The sequence below is a fragment of the Cynara cardunculus genome, assembly GCF_001531365.2.
Source record: "Cynara cardunculus var. scolymus isolate 2C chromosome LG 3, CcrdV1, whole genome shotgun sequence".
In the NCBI taxonomy this organism is placed as follows: Eukaryota; Viridiplantae; Streptophyta; class Magnoliopsida; order Asterales; family Asteraceae; genus Cynara; species Cynara cardunculus.
Window position 1 is genome coordinate 37278849 of NC_037530.1, and position 13576 is coordinate 37292424.

General features: G+C 35.9%; 1 protein-coding gene and 4 non-coding genes across 5 annotated transcripts; 2 read left to right on the forward strand and 3 right to left on the reverse strand.

Moving 5' to 3' along the window:
* The first annotated feature begins 1836 nt into the window (after window positions 1-1836).
* On the forward strand, window positions 1837-5669 carry LOC112509670 (P-loop guanosine triphosphatase YjiA-like). The gene is made up of 10 exons (XM_025114755.1): window positions 1837-2292; window positions 2475-2540; window positions 2718-2898; window positions 3025-3221; window positions 3650-3700; window positions 3794-3885; window positions 4291-4430; window positions 4913-4989; window positions 5095-5199; window positions 5409-5669. The coding sequence occupies exons 1-10, from the start codon at window positions 1969-1971 to the stop codon at window positions 5544-5546; spliced, it is 1371 nt and encodes a 456-aa protein (XP_024970523.1). The 5' UTR covers window positions 1837-1968; the 3' UTR covers window positions 5547-5669.
* Window positions 5670-6571: 902 nt separating this feature from the next.
* On the forward strand, window positions 6572-6766 carry LOC112510604. The gene has a single exon (XR_003068982.1). It is a non-coding gene; the product is annotated as a U2 spliceosomal RNA (small nuclear RNA).
* A 2245-nt stretch (window positions 6767-9011) lies between these two features.
* Window positions 9012-9206, reverse strand: LOC112510678. The gene has a single exon (XR_003069040.1). It is a non-coding gene; the product is annotated as a U2 spliceosomal RNA (small nuclear RNA).
* Window positions 9207-10200: 994 nt separating this feature from the next.
* On the reverse strand, window positions 10201-10395 carry LOC112510646. Its single transcript, XR_003069024.1, has one exon. It is a non-coding gene; the product is annotated as a U2 spliceosomal RNA (small nuclear RNA).
* A 1530-nt stretch (window positions 10396-11925) lies between these two features.
* On the reverse strand, window positions 11926-12121 carry LOC112510582. The gene has a single exon (XR_003068960.1). It is a non-coding gene; the product is annotated as a U2 spliceosomal RNA (small nuclear RNA).
* Between the last annotated feature and the right edge of the window lie 1455 nt (window positions 12122-13576).

Consider the following 13576-nt stretch of genomic DNA (forward strand, 5'->3'; position numbering starts at 1 on the left):
AGGCCATTCCCATTATGCATCTTCTTCAAATATAAAACATCTGCTTATAATGATCTTGTCGTCCGATGGATTGTATAACCTGTAAGTCTTCGAGTTATCTTGTACTAAAAAAAACATTACAATTACACTTACGTTATCCAACCTTTTATGGGTTCCTCATGCACATGAGCATGTGCAATGCAACCAATACTCTAAAAATGGCACGGACATGGTTTTCTCCTATTTCAAACTTCCTCATGTGTTCGTTTTTGTAGAACATATGTTGGACTCCTATTCGAGACTTGAGTGAATCTATGAGTTGACTTGGCCTAATAAATCTTAGCACATCACACACCATATTCATCATGATTTCATTTTTCCATCTTGTCATCCGATTTTCATGTGGAGAGTATGTTTTTTGAAGTACATAATATTTATATACGGCAAATAAACTCACATACCCTCCTCAAATTTGGTAAGATTTGAACCCTTGACCTCCTAAGAAGCAAAAGACTCACATACCGCTAGGCCAAAGGCCTATTAGTATGTGGAGAATATGTTGCATGAGTTGCCTTTTCATGTCTTGCATTTCACAAAGTTATTTGAACTTCCTAGAGCTAAATTCTCCTATCGTATCACCAAAATTGTCTCTCTTTTAGATGCTACCTTTTCGAAAGTATCAAGCGTTTTCAACTTTCCGTGAGAAAATATAACCAAAACTTCATGAACAATCATTAATAAACATAACCACACACATATGTAGGTCGGTGGACTCATGAGTTATTGGTTCACAAATGTTCAAGTGAAGTTTTAACAAAAATATATCAGGTTCAAATTCATTCCCCCCCCCCCATCCTACCCCATGACACCAGGACTTACTTTTCCTATGATGGTTGTCAGATCGATATACCACAAACTTTTCTTTTCCATAACTTGTAAGCAACATAAATTACATAGTGACGTAATTCGCTTATTGTTGATTATTACCTTCATCTCGTTGACGAGTCAAGTTTTACTTTGTGGGAAAATGAGTGACTTATAGTTTTAAGACTAGAGTTTCTATAAATTGAAGATCATAGAAAATGGTTATTTTGTTCGACCTATTCACATGAATAAATAAACGTAAATCATTTTTTAGATTGATAACATTGGACGTTTAACTATTGAATTACAACAGAAGGGCCGGTGACCACTCAACTGTTTGAGCACAATGCAGTGGGAACTAACTTGAGGGTCGGTATATGAAGAGAGATGAAAGAAGTAAGAGCCCCCTCTTGTCACAAAAAAAGCACCGAGAGCGACATGCAATTCACAAAAGAGATTAAATTATCTAACCATATCCGTTCACAAAATAAAAAATGATACATAATTATTACGTCACTTGATTCTCTTAATTCTATAAAAAGAAAACCAACATGCAATTCAAGAGTTTTGCCTGCCAATTTTAATGACTTGACTACAAATAATTTTTTATTATATTAACAGCTTAACATACGTTCTTCCACCTGGCACATCAATACCCGTTTCATGATTAAAACAATGATCTTCAGTTAAATATTCAAAGGTTACATTTTATATTCGATGGTTTCTTCGTTCCCCTTCGTTTCGAGTCTACCTCTCAGCCTTTCGATTTTGTACAGTTCCTTGGCTTTCTACCTTGTTTTGTGCTGTTTGGTTGTTTTTTAGGTGTCGGCTAACGTCTTTAGCCTTTCTTAAGTGTATCTTATTGTTGTTTTTCTATATTCTTTGTATTGAACTGTCCTACAAAGATGTTTTTTTTAAATGAGATTTCAATTAAATTTGTATAAAAAAAATAACCCATAAACGGGAAATTGGATGGGTCACACCGTCATACACACGCTTGGAGGCATGATCCACCGCGCCCACACGAGCGCATATACAGGATAAGCCCTAAATTGCCCTATCGACTGCGAGAACTACTTCCATAAACCCCATAATCCAGTAGCTTCAATTACCACACCGGCGGCCATGGCGTCGACTTCCATGAACTTGACGACGACCTTTCTTGGACTGGCTAAGCTTCAGAAAACTTCACTCACTGGCAACTATTGCCCTCGTCTGTGGAGAAATCTCACTTTCCGCCATCGTAGGTTCGGAACAACCTCATGCTCCATCCATTCACCACTCGCTGCCTATAGTTTGTCCAGAGCAAGGAGATTCTCACGCAGCTTATCTGTTGCTGCAACGGCGACGCCGACACAGCAGGACGAAGATTCTGATGTGTTGACTAAGATTCCTCCTGACGATAGAATTCCGGCGACGATCATTACCGGTTTCTTAGGTTCCGGAAAGGTCATCATTACTCTTATCTATGATTAGTTTGTGTGACGTTGATGCTGTACAGTGTATGAATTTGTAACACAAGTTTTATAATATGTTGGATTTTATTGGCTTGGAGTAAAGTTAGGTTAAGCCTTGGTTTCACAAAAATTGACACTTGTAGCTAATGATACTTCCTCATGTCTTTTGAACAGACAACATTATTGAACCATATACTCACAGCTGACCATGGTAAACGGATTGCAGTTATTGAGAATGAGGTAGTTTCATATTCTTCTTTGATTGCATACAATGTTGTAGAGTATCGTGGGTGAATTAGTTCTGTATATTTTGACTCTCTGTTTAGTTTTTTTTTGAAATGGTTTATAAGTTTACAGCTCGTAGTTATGTGTCCATGGCTTCGTGTTAGGAATTGATTTTTTTTATTACATTTGCAGTATGGGGAGGTGGACATCGATGGGTCCTTAGTTGCTGCAAAAGCTGCTGGAGTGGAGGACATTATCATGCTTAATAATGGTTGTTTATGCTGCACAGTCAGGGGTGATCTTGTTAGAATGATAGGAGAGTTGGTGAACAAAAAGAAAGGGAAATTTGACCATATTGTCATAGAGACTACAGGTGCGGAATGGTGATTTAAAACCTAATTTAGAGTTTATTTAATCGTGGACATGCTTTGTGGATTCTTTATCTGTAAGTTTCAGCACAATATTTGATAGGCTTGAACTGTTTACTTATTTTTTTCAGGGCTGGCAAATCCAGCACCAATTATACAAACATTTTATGCCGAGGATCAGATTTTTAATGATGTCAAGCTGGATGGTGTTGTCACTTTAGTAGATGCTAAGCATGCTAATATTCATCTTGATGATGTTAAGCCAAAAGGAGTTGTCAATGAGGCAGTAGAGCAAATTGCATATGCCGATCGTATAATAGTCAATAAGGTATATGTTACCGTCTCTTTATCTTTTCCATTGTTGTCCAATAAATATCTGAGAACTTGTGTTTATATTTCAAGTAAAAAATCTGTAAAGCAGCACCTGTTTTTTTGAGTTGAACATATGTTACTCGCATGATACAGATGGATTTACCGCAGCCGATACTATCATAAGTTATTGACCATATGAAGTCATCAATCCACCAAGTTGTTCACTTTTTGGTTTCAATCGTTAAATTCTTACAAGGGTTGATACTTTGATGTGGTGTTGTCCAAAATAAGTTTAAAGCTTTCTGGTGACTTGAGCATCTTTGTCTATTGATTAGTGGAGTTTTGACCTCTCAAATTGGTTATCATATGATCATATCATAATGTTGTTAATGAGGCATCTATCACTCCATAGTCAACTGAAGCCTTTTAATGTTTTGCTTTTAGACCGATCTTGTAGGAAATGGAGAAGTTGCTGCTTTGATTCAGCGGATAAAGGTACATTGTCACTTATTTAGCTGGTTGAATCTATCCCTTTGTATTGATTTATTTTGCATGCTAATCTTCTACCTCAACGACACTGAAATACAGAGCATAAACCGCATGGCTGACTTAAAACGCACTGAATTTGGGAAAGTGGATTTGGATTATGTTCTCGGAATTGGGGGTTTTGATTTAGAGAGGTTATTTCTCTTTTAATTTCTGTTGTGTATGCACAATTGCATGTAGGAAGGTGTATGTACTTCTCTCATCCTTGAATTGTCTATCTAGTTTTTCGTTTTCAACAATTTTGATGCATTTCGTTGAGGTAATGGTTGGTGAATTTGATGTGAGACATGATTTGATCAAATCAAGATATTGATCAACCTACATTTTTTTTTGCATATAGTGCTGCAATGCAGTGCTTTAAACCATAATTATTTCTGAAGATGTCTTTAGTTTTCTCTAACCTTGGCTCAAAATTATTCCTGCATATTTCTTAAACATGGACCTAAAGTTGTAAAAGAATTATTATAGTTGATGGTCCTTGCTTTGCTGCATGAGTGGATATGTTCTAATTCTACCTCATGATTGGTTTAATGTGCTAGAATCGATGCTGCTATTGAGAATGAAGCTTCAAAGGACGATGAACACCATCACAACCATGGGCACGATCATGACCATGAACATAGTCATGATCATGCCCACGAGCACCACCATCATGACCATGACCACGACCACCAACACGGTAACTCAACTTAATTTTATCTATGCATTTATTTACACCCCACATGATTTCTAATGCAAGTATGTTGTGCAAGTGTGGGAGGGATCCTTTTCTTCAAGGGAAAATCTATGGAACAAACACTTGTATTAGTTCAAATTATTTCCATCTTAATGACATTCTCTCAGAAAAAGAAAAGAAAAGGTTAATTTTCATGGCAACGTTAATTGCCAGAGTAGATTTTCTCTATCTGCAAATGGGTACGCTCCCCAATCACGAAACCACTTCCGTGGACACTCAACTCATATCTTAAACATATACTGTTTTCATCATCACTTCATATTCTTTCAATACCCAGGGACAAGGTAAACTACTCTGTTCTAACCTAAGAAACTTGTAGGATTAAGAAGCATGTAAAATAGTCAACAATTGTCATTTTCTGATAAGTACAGTCAATGGCTTGAAAGCCGATTTGATAATGAGTTATATTTCTTGGCTTTTCCCAGAACATCATGATCACACTCATGACCCTGGCGTGTCATCAGTCAGCATAGTTTGTGAAGGATGCTTAGATCTTGAAAAGGTGGGTAATGTGGTTCTTTCATATAATTTGCACTCTTGTTTGATGTATAACGGTGTCGAGTAAGTTTTTAAGCACATTGATAGACTGATGAGTTGTGTTATGCAGGCTAACTTTTGGCTTGGCACATTATTAATGGATAGGAGTGAGGATATATATCGCATGAAGGGGCTTCTATCCATTGATGGGATGAATGAGAGATTTGTCTTCCAGGTGATTGTTCCCCGATAGAATCGCATCTACGATATAATTTTGGCTTATATCACATCTAAAACTATCAATCTTGATTGTGTCGGGTGGGACTGTTTTCAATTTAATTTATGACAAATATAATTTGTACGAACAACTTGATTTCCACCGCCATATCTTTTATTTTCTCCCAAAACATTTCCCTAAAGTTGTATTTGTGGGTTATTAAACAGGGAGTACATGACATATTTCAAGGCTCACCAGATCGGCTGTGGAACCCTGACGAACCAAGGGTGAACAAGATTGTGTTCATAGGGAAGAATTTAGACGCCCAGGAACTAGAAAAGGGGTTTAAGTCGTGTTTACTGTGAGCTAACCACCAAATCAAACATTATGTTTACATTTTTGGTGATATTTGTTGTATGATAAACTATAGTAAATGATCAATCGGATGCACCCTACTTTCACTTGTTGGGTCTTCAATCTTCATTGAATTGGATTTGGCTTCGAATGCTTGGCTCAACAGCTGGTATTTGCTCATGAACAAAGACCATAATAGAGGGGTATTTCAGTTCCAAATCAAAGCAAGAGTTGATTACAAATATTGTCCTTTTGGGCTTGTCGAATCTTTGGAATTTTTGAACTTTTAAAACTTTTTGCCATTTTGGTCCCTTTGGAAGACCATTTTCTCATTTTCTTTATAGCTGTTTGTTGCCATGGCTACTATCTTCTCTATCAGCATCCTTCTTGCATGCTACTGTCCATGTTTACAAATTGCTACTAACCAACGGTCATATCAACAAACGATCAAAATAAATCTCAGTCGCGACAAACCATGCAATAAATTTTCAATAAAGATGCTGTTAAAAATTGAAGCTGCACGATATTGGCCAAGAAAGTTTGAACGAAATGGTTTCATATGAGCCTATAAAAAGTGAGGACCAAGAAGGCAAAACTCAGACCTTTCTCAGCCTTTCAGTGTTGAGTTGAAGTATACCAATTGTCTTTATCGGTTTGATATTTTACACGAGATCTTGATTCACTTGTGATAAACTATAGTAAATGATATTCGATGCCACCTACTACCCTACTTTCACTTGATAAATCTTTTTGTTGGGTCCTCATGACTTGAAATACTTGGCTCAACAGATGGTACTTGCCCATGAACAAACCCCATAATATGGGGAAAACCCGTAGTGAAGATTTCTCAAAGAAACACGTGCTTGTGCTTTTGCTTAGCTGTGATGAATTTCTGTGGTTCCCTTTTTGATTTGAAAGAGTGATGAGCTTTCAACGGATGTAAAACAGAGTAGCTGAGCGTCCCACATCGGTTGAATGAAAGATACAAAGGAGAGAGGATGCATCATAAAAAGCAAGGCCCAAGAAGAAGAAAAGCATACCTTTCTCGGCCTTTTGGCTAAGATCAAGTGTAGTATCTGTTCTTATCAGTTTAATATCTGATATATGGACCATCGGTCCATTCGATATTAATCTTATTTTTTATGGGGAAAGATTCATCACAATAGCTTGCTGTTGGGGTCTTTGAGTGTCGCCTTGGTTTTGCACTACTGCTAAGGCTGGCGCACCCCTACAATTCTAGTTATTAAAAGTCATTCTATGGTTCAGGTTCCAACTGTGTTTAACTTTGGTTGTTAACAGCTATAAAAACTTCTCATTCTTGTCTGAACCAAACAGCCCTCAGTCAAGTGAAAATGAAAATAACAGTAGCACATAATGTTCTTTCTTCTCAAAATTTTGCTTCTAGATTAGATATAATATAAATATAGATACCCACATAGTCCTAGAAAGGGGGGTTGTAGTGGGTAAGATATTAAGCCCTTTCATATAATATAGGAATCGGATGTAGTCTCTACCATTAAAAGGGACTGAAATAATATGTAGAAAAACAAGCTTTTATTATAAGCTAGAATAGTACTCGTACAATGCAGCGAGATATATCTCGATTTTAATGTTTCGTTTTATTCCTTATCTGGTGACGTTATAATACGGTTTTTATGTGTTTTTGAGAAAGGGATAATGTTTTTTTTTTTTGAAAGGCAAAAAAAGGACAATGAGAAGAACTTCGGCACGACTATCACCCTCACCAAGCCAACCAATTTATTAAGAAGACAAGATCCATCAAGAAGCTAGACTCCATGAGATACAAAGAAACCAACATACAATCAAGAACAAAGAAAATAAAAAACCGAGCTGCCCCAAATAAAAGGCAGATGCAACCCCGACAAATCAAGAGACTACATAAGATAAGGAGAGGTAGACCAAGTATCCCAATTGAGAAGAAGCTTACGGTTCCTATTACCCATCCATTATTTAGATAAGTTCTGAACACAAGGGAATGGGTCTTCACCTTTCTTCTTGATTGACGAACCGTCCTTAGCATATAGAATTTCATTTCGCCACCTCCAAAGTTGCCAAAGAGCCACAAGCGCACACTGATAAGAAAATCATCCCAACCTTGCGATGAGCTCCTATATGATGAACAAGCCATTTAAAATCAGTCAACAAGGATAAATGCGGAGCTTTTAGATCCCACCAGGTCCAAATTTTTCTCCAAAGAATGCTCGCCACCGGACAAGAAAAGAAGCAATGATCCATTGTTTTAACACCTTTACCACACAAAATACACTCCAAAGATTGTACCGGAATCCCTCTCTTCGAAAGATTGAATCTTACCAGGATGGCTTCTTTAAGTAACCGCCAAGGGACAGAAAGGGATAATGTTTTTATTTTTGAATAAAATATAAATTTAAAGATATCATAAAATTTCGAAAATAAATATATCAATATTAATATCAAATTAACTATTTAAAAGTTGTTTTTTGTGCATTTTCTTTAATTCAATTTTTTTATTATAATTTAGTTTAGATTTAATAACAAAGTAATTTATTTTTGATTTAATAGTATGATTTTTATAAGAATAATAATTAAGAATTCTGTTAGAACTTAATGATTATCCTAATTATATATTAAAAAATTTATATTTAAAATATGATATTTATCTGGAATTTGATTATGTTTATATGCAGTTAGTTATATGAATTCAAAAATGGAGCTTTAATAAGTTGTACTTACGCACAATTTACTTGTAATCTTAAATTTTAAGTAATATGCATTAATAAACAGTACTTCATGCATAAAGAATGGTTTTTAAGAGTTTTTGTCAAATATTTTATAATATAGTATAGATATAGATACTTGAACTTAATTAATCCAGGATTTGGGAGGCATGAGGCTGTTTACAAATAAGCATTTGTTAAACGGGTCAAACTGTAGTTATTAGCTTGTTCCGGTGTTCTTTTACCTTGTTGTATGATAAATTGGTGTAAATGATCAGATACCACAATAAGCTACTAAATTTCATGTGATGGCTAGAAATATTCATTCAACACCTATTAAACGAAAAAGATCCTGCAAATCAGTGAAAAGGTTCAGTTTGGTTAGGATCGAGAATGTCACATAACCTTTTCTCAGAATGCTGCATTGTGCGAGTACCCTTCTAGTTTATAATAAAAGCTTGTTTTTCTACATATTATTTCAGTCCCTTTTAATGGTAGACTACATCCGATTCCTATATATATATGAAGGGCTTAATATCATACCCTCTACAACCCCCCTTTCTAGGACTTTGTGGGTATCTTATATCTAATCTAGAAGCAAAATTTTGAGAAGAAAGAACATTATGTGCTACTGTTATTTTCATTTTAACTGAGGGCTGTTTGGTTCAGACAAGAATGAGAAGTTTTTATAGCTGTTAACAACCAAGTTAAACACAGTTGGAACCTGAACCATGGAATGACTTTTAATAACTAGAATTGGAGGGGTGCGCCAGCCTTAGCAATAGTGCAAAACCAAGGCGACACTCAAAGATCCCAACAGCAAGCTATTGTGATGAATCTTTCCCCATAAAAAATAAGATTAATATCGAATGGACCGATGGTCCATATATCAGATATTAAACTGATAAGAACAGATACTACACTTGATCTTAGCCAAAAGGCCGAGAAAGGTATGCTTTTCTTCTTGTTGGACCTTGGTTTTTATAGTGCATCCCCTTTCCATATTCTCTCTGACTCAGGGGATGTGGGATGCATCTAAATCTTTATTTCAGCTTTGATATGCTATTCTTTGCCTCCTGGGAAATTCTTATAATTCAACGAGAATATTTCTCTACTAAGTTTTAGTTAAACACCGTCGTGCCTCCCAAATCCTGGATTAATTAAGTTCAAGTATTTATAATAAAAGCTTGTTTTTCTACATATTATGTCAGTCCCTTTTAATGGTAAGACTACATTTGGTTCTATATGAAGGGCTTAATATAATCTCTCTCCAACCCCACTTTTCTAGAAAGGGAAATTTGACCATATTGTCATAGAGACTACAGGTGTGGAATGGTGATTTAAAGCCTCATTTAGAGTTTATTTAATTGTGGACATGTCTTGTGGAGTCTTTATCTGTAAATTTCAGCACAATATTTGATAGGCTTGAACTGTTTACTTATTTTTTGCAGGGCTGGCAAATCCAGCACCAATTATACAAACATTTTATGCCGAGGATCAGATTTTTAATGATGTCAAACTTAAGTTATTAGCTTGTTCCGGTCCTCTTTTACCCTGTTGTATGATAAATGGTGTAAATGATCTGGTACCATGATAAGCTACTAAATTTCATGTGATGATCTATTCGCATAGCTTTCACGATGGCTAGAAATATTCATTCAACGCCTGTTAAACGTAAAAGATCCTGCAAATCAGTGAAAAGGTTCACTTTGTTTAGGATCTAGAATATGTCACAGAACCTTTTCTCAGAAAGCTCAAATTTTTTGAGCATAAAATGGAAACACTAAGCGCATTGTAAGACATTTCATTAAGCATAATTATATTACTACAGTCATTAAGCAGAAAGTGTAGGTGAAATTCCTCAACGCCTCGATTATGTCCATGAAAGTTCTTTCTTCGTTAAAATATGCTTTGAACCTGAACTGCAAAAGAGTTTAAACTAGAATTGGAGGGGTGCGCCAGCCAAAGTAGTAGTGCAAAACCTAAGCGACACACAAAGACTTCAATAGCAAGCTATTATGATGGATTTTTCTCTATAAAAAATAAGATTAATATCGAATAGACCAATGGTCTATATATCAGATATTAAACTGATAAGAACAAATACTACACTTGATCTTAGTCAAAAGACAGAGAAAGGTATGTTTTTTTCTTACTTGGGACTTGGCTTTTATAATGCATCTGCTCGCATTTGTATTCTTCATGCAGGCGATGTGGGACTATGAGCGACTCTATTGCTGAACAACTCTCATAAACCTGTGTTTACCTTTGAAAGCTTTCCATCGTGACATGGTTTCATACGTATATTCTGTGTGGTATTATTCTTGTCCCTTCTCTTTTTTGGCGAATCACCGGCTGATTTAGAGTGTTCATCCAAACCGCTCACACCGAACCCCAAAGTGCGGTTTAGAACATCCGTGATGTGGTTTGCATTTTTTACCAAACCGTAGTATGTGATGTGGTTTGCAGTTGTGAGTTATCAAGCTGCGGCTCAAACCGCACCGTGTATATTCTTAATTTCATATAACCACGCTCCACTTTAGTTTGAAGTTTATTGTTTTTTATTTCTTAGATTATATATAATTATGCAATATGTATTTGGGAATCAGATGTATTGAAACCTATTATTTTCTGGACTACGGTCACGTTATCGTCGATATTATAATGTACTTTCTAACTTATAATTATTGGATTATAGACATAAAGTTCGATAGGTACAAACCGCTGTGATTTTTGCGGTGTGGTTTGGCCCCAAGCCACATTGCGAACACCCCTAGGCCGATTAACCATCACAAAAGGATATTTCCATGGTGATTGAAAATCCACCCGAATCATGATCACCACTCACATTTTCTCCGTTGATGAGATACGCCGGTAATCCGCCGATGATGTCTTTTACTGGTAGATTACCGACGAATTTTTCCGTCGGAGAAGCCTCTTTATTTTGTAGTGATGGTATGAATAATTTATAGTATTTATATTGTTTTATACGTATATATGTACAATATATTACTATAATATGCATCAAGTTCAAGCCTGATACGAGTTCGGGGACCCAAGGGATTCCCGTCTCCCTTGGTTTCTAAATTCAGGGATTCCCGTCTCCATATCAATTAACTCAGGGATTCCCCTTGCTAAACCAAGTTTGGGGTATCAGATCCCCCATCAGGCAAGTATTTGCTTGCCATCTCTAACTACAAGTGCTTCTGACTTTCATATACCGGAAACGCGTTATGACTTTGTGGTATCTAGCATACATATTTGCGATATTATTTGAGCTATAGTAGAAGATGCGCTATCCGTGTCTCTTGAACATCAAACGAATCAAATATTTTTCTTGTGAAAATAGTAGAACCCCAATAATCGTTCCCTTCTTCCACCGATCTGTAGACACTTGGGTAAGAAACCTCAGAGCCGATACGTTACAAAATCACCCTTGATTTTACTGCAAATTGATGGTATACGAGCAACGATAAGCAGAGAATTGCAAAAACAAAATCGTTCAATTTGAAAATCAAAACTGGAATAGAATTAAAACTCCAAGAATCAATGACCATTAGGAACTTGAAGACTTTGCTCAACAGAAAAAATGCAACCTTGCTCTGTAACTGTGTTGAATTGCAGCTTCAAACAGATAGCAAAAAAAGAAAAAGAAATATTTGAAGTAGGATTGGAGGGGTGAGCCAGGCCAAGGCAATAGTGCAACACCAAGGCGACTCTCAAAGACCCCAATAGCAAGCTATTGTGATGAGTCTTTCCCCATAAAAAATAAGATTAATATCGAGTAGGCCGATGGCCTACATATCAGATATTAAACTGATAAGAACAGATACTACACTTGATCTTAGCCAAAAGGCCGAGAAAGGTATGCTTTTCTTCTTCTTGGGCCTTGCTTTTTATGATGCATCCTCTCTCCTTTGTATCTTTCATTCAGCCGATGTGGGATGCTCAGCTACTCTGTTTTACAACCGTTGAAAGGTCATCCATCACTCTTTCAAATCAAAAAGGGAACCATAGAAATTCATCACAGCTAAGCACAATCACAATCACGTGTTTGTTTCAGAAATCTTTGTTCATGAGCAAGTAGCAGCGGTTGAGCCAAGCATTTCAAGCCAAATATAATTCAATAAAGACCCAACAAGTGAAAATAGGGTGTATTGGATTGATCATTTACTATACAACAAATATCACCAAAAATGTAAACATAATGTTTGATTTGGTGGTTAGCTCACAGTTTACACGACTTAAACCCCTTTTCTAGTTCTTGGGCGTCTAAATTCTTCCCTATGAACACAATCTTGTTCACCCTTGGTTCGTCAGCCGATCTGGTGAGCCTTGAAATATGTCATGTACTCCCTGTTTAATAACCCACAAATACAACTTAGGGAAATGTTTTGAGAGAAAATAAAAGATATGGCGGTGGAAATCAAACAAATTATATTTGTCATAAATTAAATTGAAAACAGTCCCACCCGACACAATAAAGATCAATAGCTTTAGATGATATAAGCCAAAGTTATAGAGTAGATGCAATGGTTACTACATAATTCACGCATATTATTTTAAAATTTTCTTAGTTACACCATAAGAAGCAAAATGTACAAGTTTATAATGCATGAGCTTTATAGCTATAGGGTTTATCTTCCCAATATGTGCAAAGCTACAAGTTTTCAAAGAATAGTGACTCTACTTAAGTCTGCATACTGAAAAATTTGAAACTCATGGATTAGATTGGTTCTTTATCATCTAAGGAGCCGTTTACCAAGTAACATTACATTACCGTATGAATATGGTAAAGATCAAGAATCTTATCCGGTAAGAGCGAGACAAAGACGAAGAGTCTTACCCGGTAAGTGTGGGCGACGACTCTTACCATGGTAAGCGCTTACCGGGTAAATTGTTGTATACGATGTCATTTTGGTGGACTAAATTTTTACTCAGTAAGTAAATAATAGTGTTAAATTTTACCGGTAAGCACTTACCGGGTAAGTGTTTGGTAAACGGCCCCTAAGACCATCTTCATCCACAATCTTTTTCAATTAAACCGGGAATAAGACAAAAACAGAAACTGAAAATAAAAAAGAAAAAAGAAATTAATTATGACAATCCACTCCAATCTTTATCATCATGCGAACCGAGATCGTGGCTTTATTTTCTCAATTGGATTGAGATATGACAAATGGTGATTGGTTAGTAGTTATGTCTATTTTCTTAGGATAAATGTATTTGATTAAAAAAAATTGACTTTAACAGAAAAATTAAAATTTTAAAAATATATTAAAATTTATATTTTTCAATTATTTACGAATAGAGCCTAATATATA

Coding starts and splice junctions, on each gene's coding strand:
- LOC112509670 (XM_025114755.1), top strand. CDS start 1,969: ATGGCGTCGACTTCCATGAACTTGACGACGACCTTTCTTGGACTGGCT. Junction 4,431..4,912: donor TGACCACGACCACCAACACG/GTAACTCAACTT, acceptor GGCTTTTCCCAG/AACATCATGATCACACTCAT. Junction 4,990..5,094: donor GATGCTTAGATCTTGAAAAG/GTGGGTAATGTG, acceptor TGTGTTATGCAG/GCTAACTTTTGGCTTGGCAC.